Source organism: Oenanthe melanoleuca, chromosome 17 (assembly GCF_029582105.1).
Source record: "Oenanthe melanoleuca isolate GR-GAL-2019-014 chromosome 17, OMel1.0, whole genome shotgun sequence".
NCBI classification, from domain to species: Eukaryota; Metazoa; Chordata; class Aves; order Passeriformes; family Muscicapidae; genus Oenanthe; species Oenanthe melanoleuca.
In genome coordinates, this window is record NC_079350.1 from 5,031,523 (window position 1) to 5,048,555 (window position 17,033).

The 17,033-nt window shown below is 52.5% G+C and overlaps 2 protein-coding genes and 1 long non-coding RNA gene across 6 annotated transcripts in view; 1 reads left to right on the plus strand and 2 right to left on the minus strand.

The window, feature by feature from the left end:
* NUP214 (nucleoporin 214) overlaps positions 1 to 2,454 on the minus strand; it is a 39,100-nt gene extending 36,646 nt beyond the window's left edge. For all 4 annotated transcript variants that reach the window (XM_056505406.1, XM_056505405.1, XM_056505404.1 and 1 more), the window contains exons 1-3: positions 2,365 to 2,454; positions 930 to 1,125; positions 125 to 276 (exon numbers count right to left, since the gene is read on the minus strand). In XM_056505406.1, the coding sequence (XP_056361381.1) occupies positions 125 to 276; positions 930 to 1,125; positions 2,365 to 2,406 (390 nt within the window). In that variant the 5' untranslated portion in view covers positions 2,407 to 2,454. The remainder of the gene's footprint in view (positions 1 to 124; positions 277 to 929; positions 1,126 to 2,364) is intronic.
* A 59-nt stretch (positions 2,455 to 2,513) lies between these two features.
* Positions 2,514 to 4,725, plus strand: LOC130260214 (uncharacterized). Its single transcript, XR_008841755.1, has 2 exons — positions 2,514 to 2,674; positions 3,802 to 4,725. It is a non-coding gene; the product is annotated as an uncharacterized LOC130260214 (long non-coding RNA).
* On the minus strand, positions 4,473 to 16,425 carry AIF1L (allograft inflammatory factor 1 like). Its single transcript, XM_056505410.1, has 5 exons — positions 16,300 to 16,425; positions 11,789 to 11,855; positions 8,791 to 8,832; positions 7,513 to 7,675; positions 4,473 to 5,927 (listed from the first exon to the last, which is right to left on the minus strand). The coding sequence occupies exons 1-5, from the start codon at positions 16,375 to 16,377 to the stop codon at positions 5,840 to 5,842; spliced, it is 438 nt and encodes a 145-aa protein (XP_056361385.1). The 5' UTR covers positions 16,378 to 16,425; the 3' UTR covers positions 4,473 to 5,839.
* Positions 16,426 to 17,033: the final 608 nt, after the last annotated feature.

The following is a 17,033-nucleotide window of genomic DNA, read 5'->3' on the forward strand; positions in this document are numbered from 1 at the left end:
GTGCAACTCCTCTACAAGACAACCCTCACAGAGACAGAAAATCCCACCCCAGCTACACCTCTTCTCTGCTGCATTCTGAAAAAAACCCCAAACCCAAGCCAAACCCACTTGGCACATGCTGTACCTGATTCAGGAATGTGCGGACATCAAAAAAGCTGATGAAGGGCCCGACCTCACTGGACATCATACAGACAGACAGGGTGAGATTGTCACAGCTCAAAGCCAGGTGCTGCATAGGAAACTTCATGGGAACCACAGTACCTTGAATATTCTCCACTTGAAACACAAAAGGAAAGGAAGATGGATTGAAGGGGACAAATTTAAATAGAAAGAGTTGTTCTTGTAAAATAATTCAACAAATTTATGCAATAATCCTCAGTCCCAGTAACAGCAGCTATCAAAGGTAGCACATAGAAAAACTGAATGAAAGCAAATCCCTTCCTCTCTATCAATATAATCTTGGGAGTTGCCGAATTTCTAAGAAAAGAAAATTCCACTTTCCTTCCTCAGTATCCCAAGTAATAATAAGTGGAAAGGTTTTTGGCTTTACTTATGTATGTACAGAGTGGAATAGCTACTAAGGAGAATGAAAACCATTTTGCAGCCAGGTGGTGGAGCAGTGGTTGCTTCCCCTTTCCTGGTCAGTCATCTAGTCAGAGTGGGTAACTCAGTGTGAAAACTTAGTGTGTCCCTCCACTCACACACATCCCTGATACATGCACAGGCTCAAAGCTCAAAGAATGGCTACCAACCCAGCAAAGAATGGCTAGCAACCATTCTTCCTGCCTCCCCACACAAGAAAATGTGGCAATTCAAATGCCTGACAGAGAATGGCAAGGACTTTAACATACCAGAAGCCAAGAGCTCCATGTTGTAAATCCCATATAAACCTGTCTCTGCCAAACCCAAGAGATTTAAGTGTGCCTTACCAATTTTATTGGGATCTTCTCCCAGCTGTTTCTGTATGATGAGATCTCTGGTGTGGAAGATCTGCAGGCTGGTCCCTCCACCAGCAAAGACCAGCCCATATTTGTTGGACACTGCGAGGAGGCTGGAGCGCTCTTTGGGGAGATCATCAGGGGTATCAAAGATGCGAACCTTCTTCAGAGCTCTGAACTGAAAATCCTGTTTGAGAGAATTGGGAAGTAGCTGTTCACATGCTGCCCAAGAGGAACAGTTTACTTTGGCTTCTCTAAGATACTAGGTGCAGGAGCCTGTCCATGAGAGCTGCAAATCCCTGCCACACACCCAGGCAGCCTCTGGCCACTCCATCATATATGAAAGACTCAGATCACACCACATTTTTTTTTTTCCATTGGTTAAATCTCACTTGTACCCAGTGCCTGTGTTTATAAAATCTGCCTGGGGACATCTGACCTCCTCAGGAGCACACCAAAACCAGCCAAGGGATAAGAGGAAAAGAGAAAGGAATAAAGAAAAGATGGGACAGGACCGAACAAAACTTGCTGCTACAAGGCACACATTTGCTGACCTACATGCCAGTAACTTCAGTCAAGCACCTGAGTTATTCCCAAAAGCTGCCACTAAATAAGTACATTCTTGCAATCTGAGGAGGAGGTAGGAACTCAGAAACTTCTGCAAAACAAACAGCCCAACTACCCTGTTTCTGAGGGCAGAAGGCAGCTGTCCAAAGACCCATAACCACTCCAGGAATCAGTTCCCCCATGTCCCTTCTTACCCAGCCTGACAGTAACACTGGGTGACACAGGACAGGCTAGGCTGGCACACAGCAAAACTCCAGCTCACACTGCCCCACAGCCACACATCTCCAAACCAGGAGATTCCCTGCACAAGGGAACCATTCTGTGACTCCCTCCCCAGGCATTAAACACCCCGCTACACCAAGGCCACGCCAGCCTTCCCTTTTTCACCCCACAGGCTTGTACCATACTATGCTGGAAAGTGCTCAAGTACTTGAGAGTCCCCAAGATTGCCCAGAATGGGTGTGGAGAGTCCCTCACTGGAGATTCCAGACCCGTTTGGACGAATCCTGTGCCATGTGCTCCGGGACCAACCGGCCTGAGCAGGGGGGTTTGACTAGATGACCCACTGTGGTCCCATCCAGCCTGACCCATCCCGGGATTCTGTTTCACAAACACTGCAAGGATGTCTCAAAAAGCCCCGCCATATCCCGAGCTGAACCCCCGGTTTGTCACCGCCACGGTCCCAACCAAGCATCCCCAGAACCCACCACGTCTCGCAGCCCAGGCCGAGCCTTCTCCAAGTCCCTCCGGCTCTCTCCCCTCCGGCTCCGAGCCAAGGCCCCCCGGCCCGAGTCAAACAACCCGTCAACCCTTCCCCGCGCCGGACTGCCCCTCACCCCCCGCTCTCGCCGTGCCTCACCTTCATCTCCCGCTCGGGGATCACGTCCATGTCGTCCCCCATGGCGGCCCCGCGGCCGCGGTCCCGCCGCCCGCGCCCCGCCGGGAGAGCCGCGCGCCGCTTCCGCTTCCGGCGGGGCCGCTCTGGCCGCGCCTCTCGCTGCTCCGGGTCCTCCCGCCGGGCCCTGCCCCGAGCTGCTGTGCCTCACGAACCCCCTTTGCGCAGAGTCAGACTGCAAAATAGCTCTGAAACCATCGAGCCCAAGCTGTGGCCGCGCACCACCTGGTCACCCAGCCCACAGCGCTGAGCGTCGTTCCTTGAACGCCTCCAGGTGCGGTGACTCCACCACCCTCCCCGGGCAGCCCGATGTCAAATCACCCTTTCTGTGAAGAGATTCCTCGCAATGTCCAACCCCAACCTCCCCTGGCGCTGGTTAAGGCTGTGTGCACCTGCCCGGATTTTTCCCTCACGTTCTGAGGCGCTGGGAGCGGCAGGATGCCCGTGCCCTGCTCCGGCCTGAGGGGCCGAGCCGAGGGGACAGAGCCAGGGATAGACAGAGCCAGGGATGGACAGAGCCAGGGATGGACAGGCAGACTCCAGGGATGGGCTGAGCCAGGGATGGACAGAGCCAGGGATGGACAGAGCCAGGGATGGACAGACAGAGCCCAGGGATGGGCTGAGCCACGGATGGACAGAGCCAGGGATGGACAGACAGAGCCCAGGGATGGGCTGAGGCACCGGGATGGACAGACAGAGCCCAGGGATGGACACAGACCCAGGGATGGACAGACCCAGGGATGGACACCCAGGGATGGACAGACAGACCCCAGGGATGGTTCTGTCTGTCCCTGCCAAGCCATGGGTGATCCTGGCAGCAGCTGCTCCACCTCAGCCACCAGCCCTTGGTGAGGGGCTCTGATGCTTTTCCCATGTCAGAGATCCAGTGTTGCTTCAGGTCTCAGGAACCACAGAAACTCCCAGGATCGTTAAATTGAATTCCTGACCCTGCACAGGACAAGCCAACAATCCCACCATGTCCAAACACTCCTGGAGCTCTGGCAGCCTTGGGGCTGTGCCCATTCCCTGGGGAGCCTGGGCAGTGCCCAGCACCCTCTGAGGAAAGAACCTTTTCCTAATTCCAACCTAAACCTCCCCTGATGCAGTTTCATGCCTTTCCCTCAGGTACAGTCTTGCTTCCTTGGGAACACAGGGATGCTCTGGGTCAGCCCATGTGCAGCTGCAAATACAGAAGCTCTGTGAGCTAGAACAGCCTTACTGTGCTCCAGGATCACACAAAAGCAGAATGTGCGGGCTTGATCACACCAGGTCCTCAATTTCTTTACTTGTTCAAGTTTTGAGGGATTCAGCTCCCACTCAAACAGAATGCCAGCACTCAACCCTATGGGACACTTTGAGAAGGGCTGTTTCCATCTCTAGCAGGTCATTCTCTTTTTCCAGGACCAAAAAGGACAAGGATTTCCACAGAGACAAGAAATGATGGCTTTGGGCAGTGACTTGAGCTGTGGCAAACCACATCCAAGTCTCCCTTGTGTAATATGCTTCCTTTATTTTCTAACTGAACAACAGCTTCAACATAGAGCCAAGAAAAGCAAGTGCATTCCCAGAGGCTACCAGGCAGCAGAAAGCAGACATGGGGCTGTGATCTCAGGGAAATTCTGCCCTTTTGAGAAACACATGGAAAAAGTGCACCCAGTCATTCCCCAGGAAACCTGGTCTCCCCTTTTGATAATTCAAATCAGACAAGAACCTTGGGCAATTGCTTCAAGAGCAGAGAGAATAATTTAAAAAATCCTCCCTCAAGAGAAGCATTGCAAGTGTCTGCTCTCAATAAACAAGTTATTCCATAAAGCAAGCACTGGCACCTGCTCTTTTTCAGTAAGTCAGAAAAAAACACCAGCTTTCAGGAGGTGGCCTCTGCATTTCATCACACAAACTCCATGGCTTCCAGTCAGTTATTACAGACAAAGATCAGATCAAGACAGTCCAAACCTATCTCCAAGATCTGTTTAAGGGTTTATATTAACAGACTTGGAAACCAGCTTGCTTAATCTGCAACCAATCATACAGACCAAGCTTCAGAGGAGATAACAATAAACACTGATACACTGTTGTAGCTTCAAAAGATTTATTTTCAGTCCTTGAAGTAGACTGGTGCTGCTTTTGCTCATAATTTTTCTGTCCGTTACAGTTTTGGTTTTAACACAAACAGTAGTGAGAATGTTTTTGTTGCTTTTTTTAATTATTTAAAAGTGCAGCCTTTGGCAGGAACAATCAGCCTAGTAGAGTTAATCATCTGTATTTCCTTTAAAAAATGTACTTGCTAAACCATGATTTTAAAAAAGTTAAAAGCTGTCAAGAACATTTAAAAGAAGAGTAGGGAAAGGGCAAAGAGCAAACACCTGGATTCCAGAAATTATGTATGGAACAAGAATAACCACAGTACCCAGAGCATGGATAGCACAGTCCCAGCTCATATTCCATACTTAAAGCCCTTGTTATTTTGCAGATTTGAGGGTTTATCCATCAGGGAAATGGATAGTCCCAGGGGACCAGGCTGAAACACATACAGGGAGGTCTGCAAAAATCAGAGGCACAGAGCAGCTGCCTGAGGACAGATCCTCACCTGCAACTGGTCTGGCCAGGCTCAGTTTGGTCACTCAGCTTCCTTTCAACTGGAGGTTTCACTTGCCCTGAGCATCCTGTGGGGCTACAAAGGCATCACAGCATGTTTCTGGACTCCATGGATGGGACAGACAGTCACCTGTCCTGAGATCACTCCTGGTCAGACCCAAGTTGTGATTTATCAGGAAGGGGGTCCCCAAGGTGGCTTTAACCATCCTGACTTGCAGTGGCTGGTGTTGGACCCTGAGATCTGCCTGCAGGATGAGCCCCCAGAGCAGACAGGAGCTGTCCCTGTACTCCAATGGACTGTGCAGGCAGATCTGTGTCCAAGCACATTCCCCTTATAATCAGACAGATGTGGGAGCCTGATTTACATTTTGGGGAGGTCAGGAGGGGAAGAACTAAGTCCAAAGTAGGAAGAGGAGGATGGAGCAGAGAAGGCACTTATTTCTTTGCACCCATGAAGCCTTTCAGGGGCTTTGTCCACATCTGGCAGCAAGGACCATATGGAACCTGTCGTGACAAGCACAGCTCTGAATCCATATGCTGGGAACAAAGTAGCTCCTCGTCTGAGAAATGCAAGAAGGGCAGAGGGAAGTGTAAAATCATAGGATATTTTTTGTTCTTTTTGGTCTCACATTATACTTGGTGCTACGACTTCTGTCTAACAGATCAAGTTGGCTAAGGGATGCAGCAGAAAGACACGAGCTGGAGGTCTCCAGCTTCCCTTGCTGTTCCTCTAAGGCAGGTTAGTTGAAAACTAGGACTGTCCACAGTAAAGAGTAACAAAGCACAGGTAACCTCTGTTACAGACCAGCAAAGCAAACAGTGCCCATTTTACAGCTTGTTCTCTTCAAGGGAGGCTGGCTATGTCTCTCTCTGGAGGTGGACCAGAAGGTTTTGGGTTTCTTTCATTGGCTTTTCCTTCAAACATCATGACCCTGCAAAACACAACAGATATTGACAATTTTTTATAAAGCAAATGCATATTTATCCATCATTGGGGGTGGCATTCTCTGCTGAAAAAGAGCATCTGGCTGCCTTACAAAGATAATTAACAAAGCAGGGAAAGCCAACAGAGGGCAGTGCTGCCAGGCTGGCTTTTCCAGCAGCTACCAGGAGTGGGTTCCCAAAGTCTCTGCCAGTTTTCCTCTCAGAGCCCAGAGGATTAGCACATTTTATTTAGACAGCCACTTCCGAAATCCCCTGGGCACACACTGCATGCCAAGTGTTCCTGATGCACAAAAGCAAATACCACTCCTGGCCCACCTTGCACACAACCACACAGCAGAACATTCAGAAGCCAACACCGAGCAAGCAACAGCAATTACAGCCAGGGGAGAGAGCAGAAACAAGGAGCAAGGCACTGGCTGCAGGAATCTCAAGCATTTTGCAACCACTAGCACTGTCTTCCTCCCTGAGGGCTGCAGCTACGCTGGGAATGCCAGCTGCCTCCATGGATCAAAGGGCTGTACTGCTCTTAGGACGAGTTTTACATTTCTGCTCCTGCTCTACAGGGTCTAACAGACAAAGGGGTGCCTGTTAGCAAGAGAAGGGACCTGTTTGTGAAAGCTGCTGCAGCTGGGAGGAGGGATGGAAGATACAGGACAGGCTGCAGGCTCAGTCTGGGTCTGTACAGAAAAAGGAGGAGCAGGGGTGGCAGAAATCTGTGTCTGCTTGGAAGAGGAGCATCACAACAGAGACACAGCACACAGTGGGGAGAATCTGCCAGCAAGCATGGCCCAGCTTAGAGAAACCACATGAGAGGTGGGTGCAGGATCCCTCCTCCCAACCTGCCTGAAGCCGGCTGTGCTTCTAAAGCTGCTTCGAAAAGGGGTGAGGAGGATGGAGAGGATCAGCTCCTATTCATGGTGGCTTCAGATACGAAAGCAGGGCCAGCCTCTGAGCTGTGAAAGGAAATGCCAGGCTTCAATGGGATGGAGATGGAGCCAAGCAAGTGTTTAGAAGCCATTTGTTAGAGCAGCACTTTCAGAGGGCAGAGGGGGCCGTGGGAGGCTAGTGCTGGCAGCCTGTACCACAGAAAACCTCTCTCAGCACAAGCCAGCTGTTTCAAGCATGTGTCCCATCTTCATCTACTGCCTGTCCCTCCAAGATCAGGCAGGGATGGAACATCCTGTGGCAAACAGGAGCCAGCAGTATTGGTGCTGGCAGGACCATCCTTCACTCAAGTCCTGCCACCATCCACAGGGGAAGTCTGTGTCCCCAAAGCCAGCAGGATCCTCAGGGAAGAGACAGGAAGAAGTCCTGCAGTGATGAATGCCTGCACACCCTCGGGAAAGGAAGGGGGTGGCTCCCATGGAGCACAGGGGAGGAAGCCTGTGCTAGCACACAGCAGGCAGCAGGCTCAGCCTCGACATGGGCTTATACACCCTGCAGAGTGCCCTGCACCAGCATCCTCATCTCCCTCCATGATCACTGGGTGTGCACAGCTCCAGCTGCACCAGACAGAGCAGCAGAGCAGCCTGGGTGCTGCTGCCCTCCCCAGCTCCATCCCAGGACACTCACAGTTTCAGCACAGCAGAGCGTTTCCCAAGCATCACGTTGACAAAGTCCTGGTACGAGATGGTGTCGCTGACCCCTCCAGTCACCTCAGAGATCATCCTCTTCAGTTCCAGGTGGGTCTTCGGAGCCCCCAGCTTCTCCATCATCCTTTTGACAGACATCAAATCTACAAGAGCAAGGCAATTGCTGCTGTCAAGGGGTGACCCCACTGAGCACAGACCAACCCCAGGGACAGAGCCATGAGTTCTCACCTGAGACCACCTCACCCACAACTCTGACAGCATTAAGCTGTTGCCAAAAGCCACAAGAAACCTTCCAGCTCACTGCCACTCTGCCCAGTACAAAGCATCACTTCCCAGTAGTGCAGCTGAAGATAAAAGTGCCACACACGCAGAGAAGAGGAGCAACTCTCCAAGTGCCTCAGAGACACGTGGGGACGGTGCTGTCTAGCTCGGATTGTGGTGCCAAGAATGACAAGGATGGGGAGGAGGGAAGCAAGGCCAGGGTTAAAGCTGGACACAAACAAGCTGTGGGGAGCAGACGCCCCTGCCCATGGCCACAGGCCATTTCCTCCCATTGCGCTGCTGCCTGCTGAGACCTGCGGCCCCTTCCCTCCGGAAGCCTGAGCCAGGCCCCTTCCAGCTCCCCACAGGCTCCACTCCAGCTGGAACACTTATGGAGGAGGGGAAGGAGGCAGCTGCCTCCTGGAAGGGCACAGAGCACAAGTGATTGCACTTTTTACGTAACTGCTGCTTTCTGGACGCAAAGCAGGGCTGCTCAGCTGAGCCAGACTCACACCCAAGTCCTCAGCTTCCCTCTGCTCCCCTCCTTGCAAAGCAAAGAGCTTCTCTGCACCAGAAGTGCTCATGGATTTATACAGCTCCTGTCTCAAGCCAGGTAAGCCCTAGGATTGTCCAAGTCCTGCAGCTTCCCAGCTCTGAATTCCCAGCTTTGTAACAGAGGATTGAGAAGAAGGCCTCCGTGGAGAAAAGAGGCAGAAGAAAAAAAGGCATTTAGAGCAGAAAGAAGTGGAGGAGATAAACAGAACTTCAGGAGAACAGCATTGAGAAGAGCTTAGATCTTGAAATAGGCAAGGAGATACTGAGAAAAAACTGAGAGGCAGGGGCTGGAGAGCCAAGGAAGCCCCTGGCTGGCAATCGAGATCCAAGCCAGACTGGACATAGGAAAATCCCAAAAGTTTTCCTGCTCAAGACCATGAATGCAGAATGAAACATCAGACAGGCTGTGGCCCTTCCAGCCCAGCATCCCTCAATCACTCACCAATCTCGCCTTGGTTGTTCAGGTCAAACTCCATGTATTTCTCTGGAAGAGACACAGAATCAGGTTAGCAGGGCTCCACAGCACAGGGGTGTGCAGGGCTTTGGAGCACTGCCTGCTTACAGCTCTGAAATAAAAAGCATTTGGGGATAAGATTGATATAGTGCTGAATGCAAAGTTCAGAGGGGGAGACCATCTCAAGGCCTGGTTTTAGCACCCTTATCTCAACTCCAGGGCTCTAGAATTAAGTGCTCTGTAATTGTGGCTGCTTTTCATTTAAGCTGAAGGAAAACACTGGCATGAGAACAAGGTATCAGCTGGCTATGAACAGCGTTAAAACGTTTCCAGCCAGAAAAACAAAGCTCTGGAACAGCCTCCCAGAAGGAGTAGCAAGGAAAACAAACCCCGAGCACTCCCGAGATGAAGCCTGATCGGATTAGGGGGGATTAAATGACGCAGTTGCCTGCAATAACGAGGGACAGACTCCACAGTGCTCCCACCCAGAGCAGCACCTGCCAGGAGAGATGCTCAAGGACCACATCAAGAGGGCAAAGCCAAGAACATGCCTGGGCACAGTGATGCTGGAGCAGGTTGTTTGCCTTCCAGCCTGCTGTCAAACACTGCTGACTTGAGCAACTCCAGCATTGTCAGAGGCACGGCCTGCTCCAGAAAGTCTGGTTAGCTTTGCAGGACAAAAACCTCACATGCTGTAACAGGCAGAGCACTGATTTGAGTTAGAAAATTCAGGAATTCAGTCCTGTGCAGTTTCTGCCCTTTGAAGTGGCACACCTGAGCTTCCTACACACCCCCCACCCCTTGCTAGCTGTTCCCCATTTAGACTTTAAGCTCTTCAGGCAAGGATTTGTCTGTCTTACAGACCATACAGCTCCCAGCACCGCAAGGGGCCCCCCATCACCTTAGCTCTACTAAATGAAAAGAGCAAGATGCCTGCTGGCACCATCCATCCATGCTGAGCTGGAGAAATCACCCTGCAGTGAGCACTCGTTCCCCACAACAGCTCTGGAGGACTCAAATTAACCAAACCCTTCCAGGCTGCTCCTTTGCCCCAGGAAGGAAAATGGAAAAGAGCTTTTGCCTCTGCTGCAGGGACACCAGCAAGTATATGAGTATGAACAGAGAAGTGGCAGGCTAATTTCAGGAGCCAAAGGGAAGAGTGGTTATTTCACACATCAGAGTTTTCCCAGGACCTGGGCTTCCAAAGGAAATTGTTGGGTTAACTGGACTGATGGGCAGGAGGTAAAGGAGTGGTTTGGCATATCTTCACCTGGGTCTCAGCCCATGGATTACTGCTGCCATGAGCTGACCAGGACAGACATGCAGAAATAGTGTGTACAAACCAAAGCTGTTCGTGTTTCAGGCAGGAGGAAATGTCTCCCTTCAAGCATCAAGCAACCAATCCTAGGAGAAATCAGGGCTGTAACACACATTTTTAGGGGCCAGAGTGATGCTTGATGTGGGACTGCCTCTCCCCACACCCTGCCTCACCAGAATGACCTTGTGCATTTGAACTTACCAGGGTCAGGCACCCCTGCATACGCCTGGGGCACAAACCCTGCTCTGCCATGCCCATGCCCAGCACATGTTTTCTTTTCTTCTGAGCTGACACTTAGCCAGCAGTGCAGAGAACAGAGGCAGCTTTACATCAGCCTCAGCTCACACATTCATGTTTCCCTCCCACCCCAGCAGCGGGGATATAGTGGGGCAAAAACCATGCAGGGTCCCTCCCTCACAAATACATTTCCACAAACACTGCATGGGGGCTCCATCTTTGCCTCCCCCAGGCTGGGAGGGGGGTGGGAATGTGGGAAGGACAGCAGAGAAGAAATATTCCCCCCATCATCACACAATGAGCTGATTGTTGGGGGAGCTGGAGGAGGCCTTGGAGAGAGGGACAGGCCACGGAGACAAACTCACGAGGCAGCAGGAAGAGATGCCAAAGGCTCTCGTTACAGGGAATTCTGTGCCTGTGACCTACAGTTGCAATGTTTGAAGAGCCCCAATTGTGATGGGAAAAAATAATGTGGGGCTGCAGCCAAAAGCCAAAGCTACACAAAAGGCAACACAAAGAGATCGGAGAGCACAGGAGGCTCCTCTGTGCCCAGCAGTGTAAGGGATCACAAAACGCCAGCCAGCTTCTTCCTTGCTGGATTGCAAAGCCAAAATTCAAAGGGAAATAGCAGACAATGTCTGAAATGGAAGCAAGGTCAGGTTCTATTTGGTTAGAGCCAGGCTGAGCACAAGCCTCGAGGCAGTGTGACGCAGGCATGTTTTCTCAACTGCCTTCAGCCACTGCTTGGAAAGAAAGGGGGTACACCAGAATAACCCTGCCAGATCTTGTCCTGTAACCAGTCTGGGGACAAGCTCCAGAGGACTCCAGGCTTTTAAGCTGTTTCTCTATCCCCTGTTCCTGCAAAAGGCCCAAACCTAAGCCCTTTGGCCAGAACTGGACATATCAGTGCTGTTCCCTCTGGTGTCAAGGGGCTGGGAAAGGACTAAAGAAACTTTTTCAGATAGAAAGTCCCCAACTCCTCCAGAAAGCAGCTGATACTTCTGCTTTGTGGAATGAGGTCCTCCTACTTATTGGAAAAAACAAAAAGAAAAAGTAAAGAGTCCAGCTATTGCACAGTCCATAATGCCAGTTAGCTTGCTGGGTAACTAGTCAGAAACCATCCTCCTTTGCTGCTCCCCAGGGTTTTGCCCGCACAGCAGGTTTTGCAGTAACAGCAGCTGCCAGGCAGGATGTCTGTAGGGTGACATGTGCCTGCCCTGCAAGTGGGAGAAGCACAAAGGCTTGTGTGGAAAACACCTCTCCAGAGAGTTTCACCAAGTCCCACAAGCAAGGAGGAAGGCATCAATCCCAGCTCAGTCACTTGTATTTGGCAGAGAATCTCAGGCTGGTGAGATCCAAGAGCTGAGGAAAATAATCTGGTTCAGAGCAAAGAGTAAGGCTCAAAGGACAGGGAAACCCTCCAGTTCTCACCTTTGAACACTGCCAGCTTCTCCTCCAGGTCTTTTTCATTACTGAACTTTGGGTCACAGAGAAACTCCTAAAACAGAAAAAAAAAATATCCTCAAGGTTAAAGATGAAAAGGAAAATTACCTAAAGGGTACCTCCAAAGGCAGCATCAGCCAGAAGACTCACAATTCTCAGAGTAACAGCTGAGCAACAGCACCAGGAGACTTGAAAATGGGCTGAATCCCTCCACACCTTGTCATTAACATTCCAGTGCAAGGGGAATCCCTCTGATGTCTCAAATTTCCCACTGGCAGCTTGTGGGAGGACTGAACCCCACCTGCCTTTGGAATAACTGCATGAAAGCCCCTGTTCTTGCTCACCCAAGGTTTCAGCTCCTCACATCTCTGCTTAAGCACACTTAGCATGTGGATTGGGCACTTATTTCCAGCAAGGGCTCCTAGTCCTTGCAAAAAGCACCCTTATCTCAGATTTCAAACTCTTAGATAAACTCAGAGGGCTTGCAAATAGAGCAGGCCAAGTTTGCAGAATGTCATACGCCCAAGAGGACGGGTATTTTGGGCTTAGGAACTCTCATACCAAATATCCATTTTCTCCCTCTATTGCTCAGGCTGGAGAGGAAACCCTGGATCACTTCTGGTCACTTGTCCCTAACCCCATCTCAAAAACCTTCAGATACCCAAAAGAACAGACACAGCTTGCACAGCCAGCTCTTCTGCTGTGCCCTGCCAGCAAGCCTCCCTGCAGCCGTGAGCAGCAGGGTCCTGCTCCTGTCCCTGCCCTCCCACACCGCCCAGCTCCAGCCCAGCACAGCTTAATGACTCGAGCTGTGTTCAGCAACAACACCACATTCTTCAGTGTAGAAATCATTAACATCTGCACAGCTTATGCATGGCCTGTCCAGAACAAACCCCTGGAGGGGTTAGTGCATGGAGGGCTGAGGCTGTTCCCTACTCTGGGAATGTGTTCCTCACCTGCTCCCCATGCTCATGGGTCACCAAGAGCCATGTGTGCTGATCATTGTTGGTCATCCTGATCCTGCTCCTGTGCTCTGGGTCCCACACACCTGGAGCTGTCCCTCCTTCCTCACTGGGGCAGGGGAGCTTGGACTGCCCAGGGAGTCCTCAAAGCTTCACTGCCAGTTATCCACTGCTCTGGCAAGACTTCTACCTGCAGCTGATTTTAGGGTTTTGTAGGAAGCTCACTAGGACAGAAGTGACTGCCACCCCCTCCTTCCACCCCAGAACTCCAGATGGGACACCAGAGACCATGGCCACCAAACCAATGTGACAGTGACTTAACTCATCACCATGGTCACCAACTCAAATTGAAAGCTGTGGTGAAAAGCAACATTCCTAGTTCCTTCTTTTGCTCTCCTTTGCCAACTCAGTTTCATTTAACTCAGTTATTTCTACCCAGGGGTATCATTTCCCAGCCCAACACAAAGGGCCCAATTCAGCTTCGAGACCTGGGCTCAGGCAGCAACAGGAGTCACCAGAGACCAGAGTAGTGTTACCTGCTGCCATCACCCCTGAATAGCCTCTGGAGAAGGCAAACATCACTGAAAACCAAAACAGAGCCAAAACACCTCCTGGCCACCAGGTCACAGCTTCATCCCCGCCCTGCAGGAATAGAAAGCAGCTTCCACCTCCCAGCAGGGCAGGGGATGTGAGGGCAGGGCACAGCTTCTCTCTGGGAGCAAGAAGCAGCACAGAAATGGTGAAGCCTGAAGGGAATGCATCCATATGTGAAGGCTGAGTGGCACACGCCCAGGAACCCACCAGCCCCTGGCAGTGTGATGAGAGAGCAGCACAGGTGACACTGCACACAGGATCAGGACTCAGTTCCCCTGTGTTTCAACTGGAGGGGGCTGGAGAGCCCACCAGCACCACAGCCCTGCTCCAGGTGCAAGGAAGCAGCAAGGGGCTGCATTTGAAAGGCATTCCACTCTCCACATTGTGTGTGAGCTGGGCTGTGACTTGGATAAGGAAAACACTCACAATGGCACACAGGAATTCAGTCCCCAGGGCCTGTGACTCAAACTCAGAGTAGCTGAAGTTCCTCCTAGAGCCCTTTGCTAAAGTTCCCATTTTAAGGGTCATGTTCTATTAATAAGAACTGCTTTAAAAGCCTCTCCCCCCTCCTGCTCTGAACAGCCTTTCTTGAGCTGTTGAGAGACTTTTCTAAGCCAATAAACTCAGCCAGTCAAGTCCCAGCTACCTGCAAGACAACCTAAGCAAAGCCAGACCCATCCTGGCTCCCCAAAATGGTGACTCCAACTGGCAGGCCAAGCTGTCACTGGGGTGTTTAAGTGCTGAATGGCAGCCACCCTGCCTGCAGGGGCTGGGAAGGGCTGAGGGATGCTCGTGCCTGCCCTGGATGGGAGCAGCAGGCACCTGCTCTCTAACAGGCTGAATTCCTTCCCTGCAGCCCAGGGCATTAGAGGGTAAAACAAGGTTGAAACTAATCTGTGCTGGATTAGACCTGCCACCTTGATGCACGAGGCTGGACAATGTGATTGCATTGCCTGAAAAGAGGGGAACAACCAAGAGGGAAGCCCAGAAGAGTGTTTCAGGCTGGAGCAGAGAAGCCAGCACTAGGACTCAGCTATCCTTCAGCAGCACATGTGCACTCTGTACTGCCTGCCAGACCCGTATCCCAGCAGAGCTCTGGGGTAGAAACCAGCCAGGAAAACAGGGCTGGAGGGAGCTAAGTGTTAGGATGAGACAATGAGATTAAGCCCGATAGGAATTTGGCCTGATAGGTTTTATTAGAAGCACTTGACTGTTTTACAGCCTTAGGGCTCTTCAGTGCTGGGGAAATCCCTGGCTCCAGCCACAGTATCAGCCCAAGTTTCTGTATCAGCAGCTTGTCAGGGAGGTGTGAGGCTGTTTGCTGCACTCCCCCATTGCCACATAGAGCTGGCAAAGCACAGCAGCGTGGGGGTTGCTGCCCTGAGCACGATGGCTTCTGAGGATCCATGGGCATCTGCCACCCGTGCTATCTGCAGCTCAAACCCCATCTCATAGTGCTGAGCCAGCACACAGGGCAGCAAGGATGCAAACAAGCAGCTCTGCCAGTGGGAAGTCACATAGCTTGTTTCATTTTTGTCATCCAAACCTCAGCCAAGAAAAGGCCAGAAGTGACAGCAGCTTAGGGGAGAAATAGGAACCTGTCCCCTGTGTGGGAACAGCCCCGAGCCCTGGGACACAGCAGTGGCACAGCAGCAGCATCCCAGGAAGCACAGCTTCCCAGACTCAGTCCTACAGTTCCTACCAGCTTGAGGATCATGCATCCTTACAGGATTGTGTATCCTTACAGGATTGTGCCTGTGTGATGCTGGAGAAGCAGAAACTGCAGCAGTAGGTACAACACAGTCCCTTCATCCTCAGCCTAAGGGCCAGCACCACCTTGGCTAGGGGAGATATGTTAGACCCAGCTAACACACCTTGGTGCTGGGTGTGCTGTGTCTGCCTTCCAGCAGCAGCTTACAAAGGCTCCTTTACAACACCTTATGCCATCTCTTTTTCCACTCTTATTCCACAGCACATCCTAATTTCTAGTTAATTGAGTAATTTCTAACGACTTAATTCCCTCTCCAGCAACCCAAACTTCACCTCTACTGTCTCACTGGTGGAGCATGCTGTCTGGTGGAGCATATTGCCACTTTTCATAGCTTGGTCAGTGTGAGGGCAAGGTGAGCCCATCTCCTCCGGGCTCTCATCTTGCACAGCAATTTGATTTCTGCACTTGTAACACCAATGTGCCACTGACTAAAAGAGCATCTAGAGGTGCTAGAAATCCCAGCACAGTTTGCTTCAAGGTTAAAACCTTCTTTTCACCCTCAGAACTGCTCTTAGCTGGGAGGGATGCCAACAGAACTGCCCCCACAACCATGCCAAGCAAGGGACAGGGTAAGCCTGAAGCTCGGGGGAGAGGACCTTGCCTGACCCTGCCATGAAGGGCACGAAGCCCAGTGCACTTTGCACTAAACCAGGAGGTGCCATTCCCTCTGCCCAAGGCTTGCGGGACGTCCAACCATCCTGGGCAACCCATTGACCCGCTATAGTGAAAAGCTAGGAGGGCTGGAGTCAGCTCCGACCAGCAGAAACTTCTCATTCCGGGAAGAAAAAGTTGAAGTGCTCGATAGAGCAGAGGGGAGGTTGAAGTGCTCCAGGAGAACAATAGCCCCCATTCTTGCTGGAGCACGTTCCCAAAGGGAATTCCATAGCAGCCAGTCCCCGGGCGCCCACCAGCCCCGCTCGGAGCCGCCGATGTGCGATGCACGGGGTGGAAAGAGCCGCCTGAGAGGGGAGTACCAGGAGCGGAGGGGATGGAGAGCGATCCCCGTACAAACCCCGCTTCCTCCTCCGGCAGGATCTCCTCTCCAAAGGGCTTTGGGCAGAGGGGTCGGCAGCCCCTCCTGCACCCACCGCCCTCTTCCTCCTCTCGCCCCGCCCGCTCCCGCCGCAGCCCCCTCCCCACTGGGGTCGGGTGGGAGGCGGCCCCAGCCCCACCTTGTTGATCTCGTCCAGCCGCCCGTCCTGCGAGGCTCTCCGCAGCCCCCCGCCGCTCGGCCGGCGCGGAGCCGCCATCGCACCGAGCCACCCCGCGCCCGCCGCCGCCTTAAATAGGGGCGGGCAGCGCCGGGCCGGGCCCTCCGCCCCCCGCCCTTAACCCATTCCCCGCCCGGCGCCGGCAGCGGGCGGGTGGTGGAGCCCGCATCCCTCCGTGCATCTCCCTCCGAGGGAGAGCAGCGTGGTTCCGCCGTGGGTACCCGAGCACCGGGGCACGCACTGCGCTTCCCGCAGGAGGGAACGGACCGGCTCCCTCTGCCCGCACCGCCCGCCGGGCGCGGCTCCGGGACAGCGGGGATCGCTCCGGAGCTGCGCCGGTACCGGCGCCAGAGGGACGGGGGCGGGATGCTACAGCCGCTTCCAGGCTGGATAAACCCTGGAGGGCGAGCAGCGGGAAAAGGGATGGCCCGAGGGACAGCCACGGCCGAGATGATGTGTCCCGGCCATTCGTGTCCCGGCCATTCCTGTCCCAGCCATTCGTGTCCCTGCTACGGTCGCACACCCCTGCAGTGTCCACCTGACACCTTATGTTAAAATTATGTACCAAAGTGAAGTTCAGTGGGAATTTTCAGACATTTGCCCCCCACCATCCCAAATGCAGCCGCATTTCAAGCCCTGCTCTTTAAAAGCAGCAAACTCAGGTACAGTGTGCTCTCCTGCCGCCACACAGGATG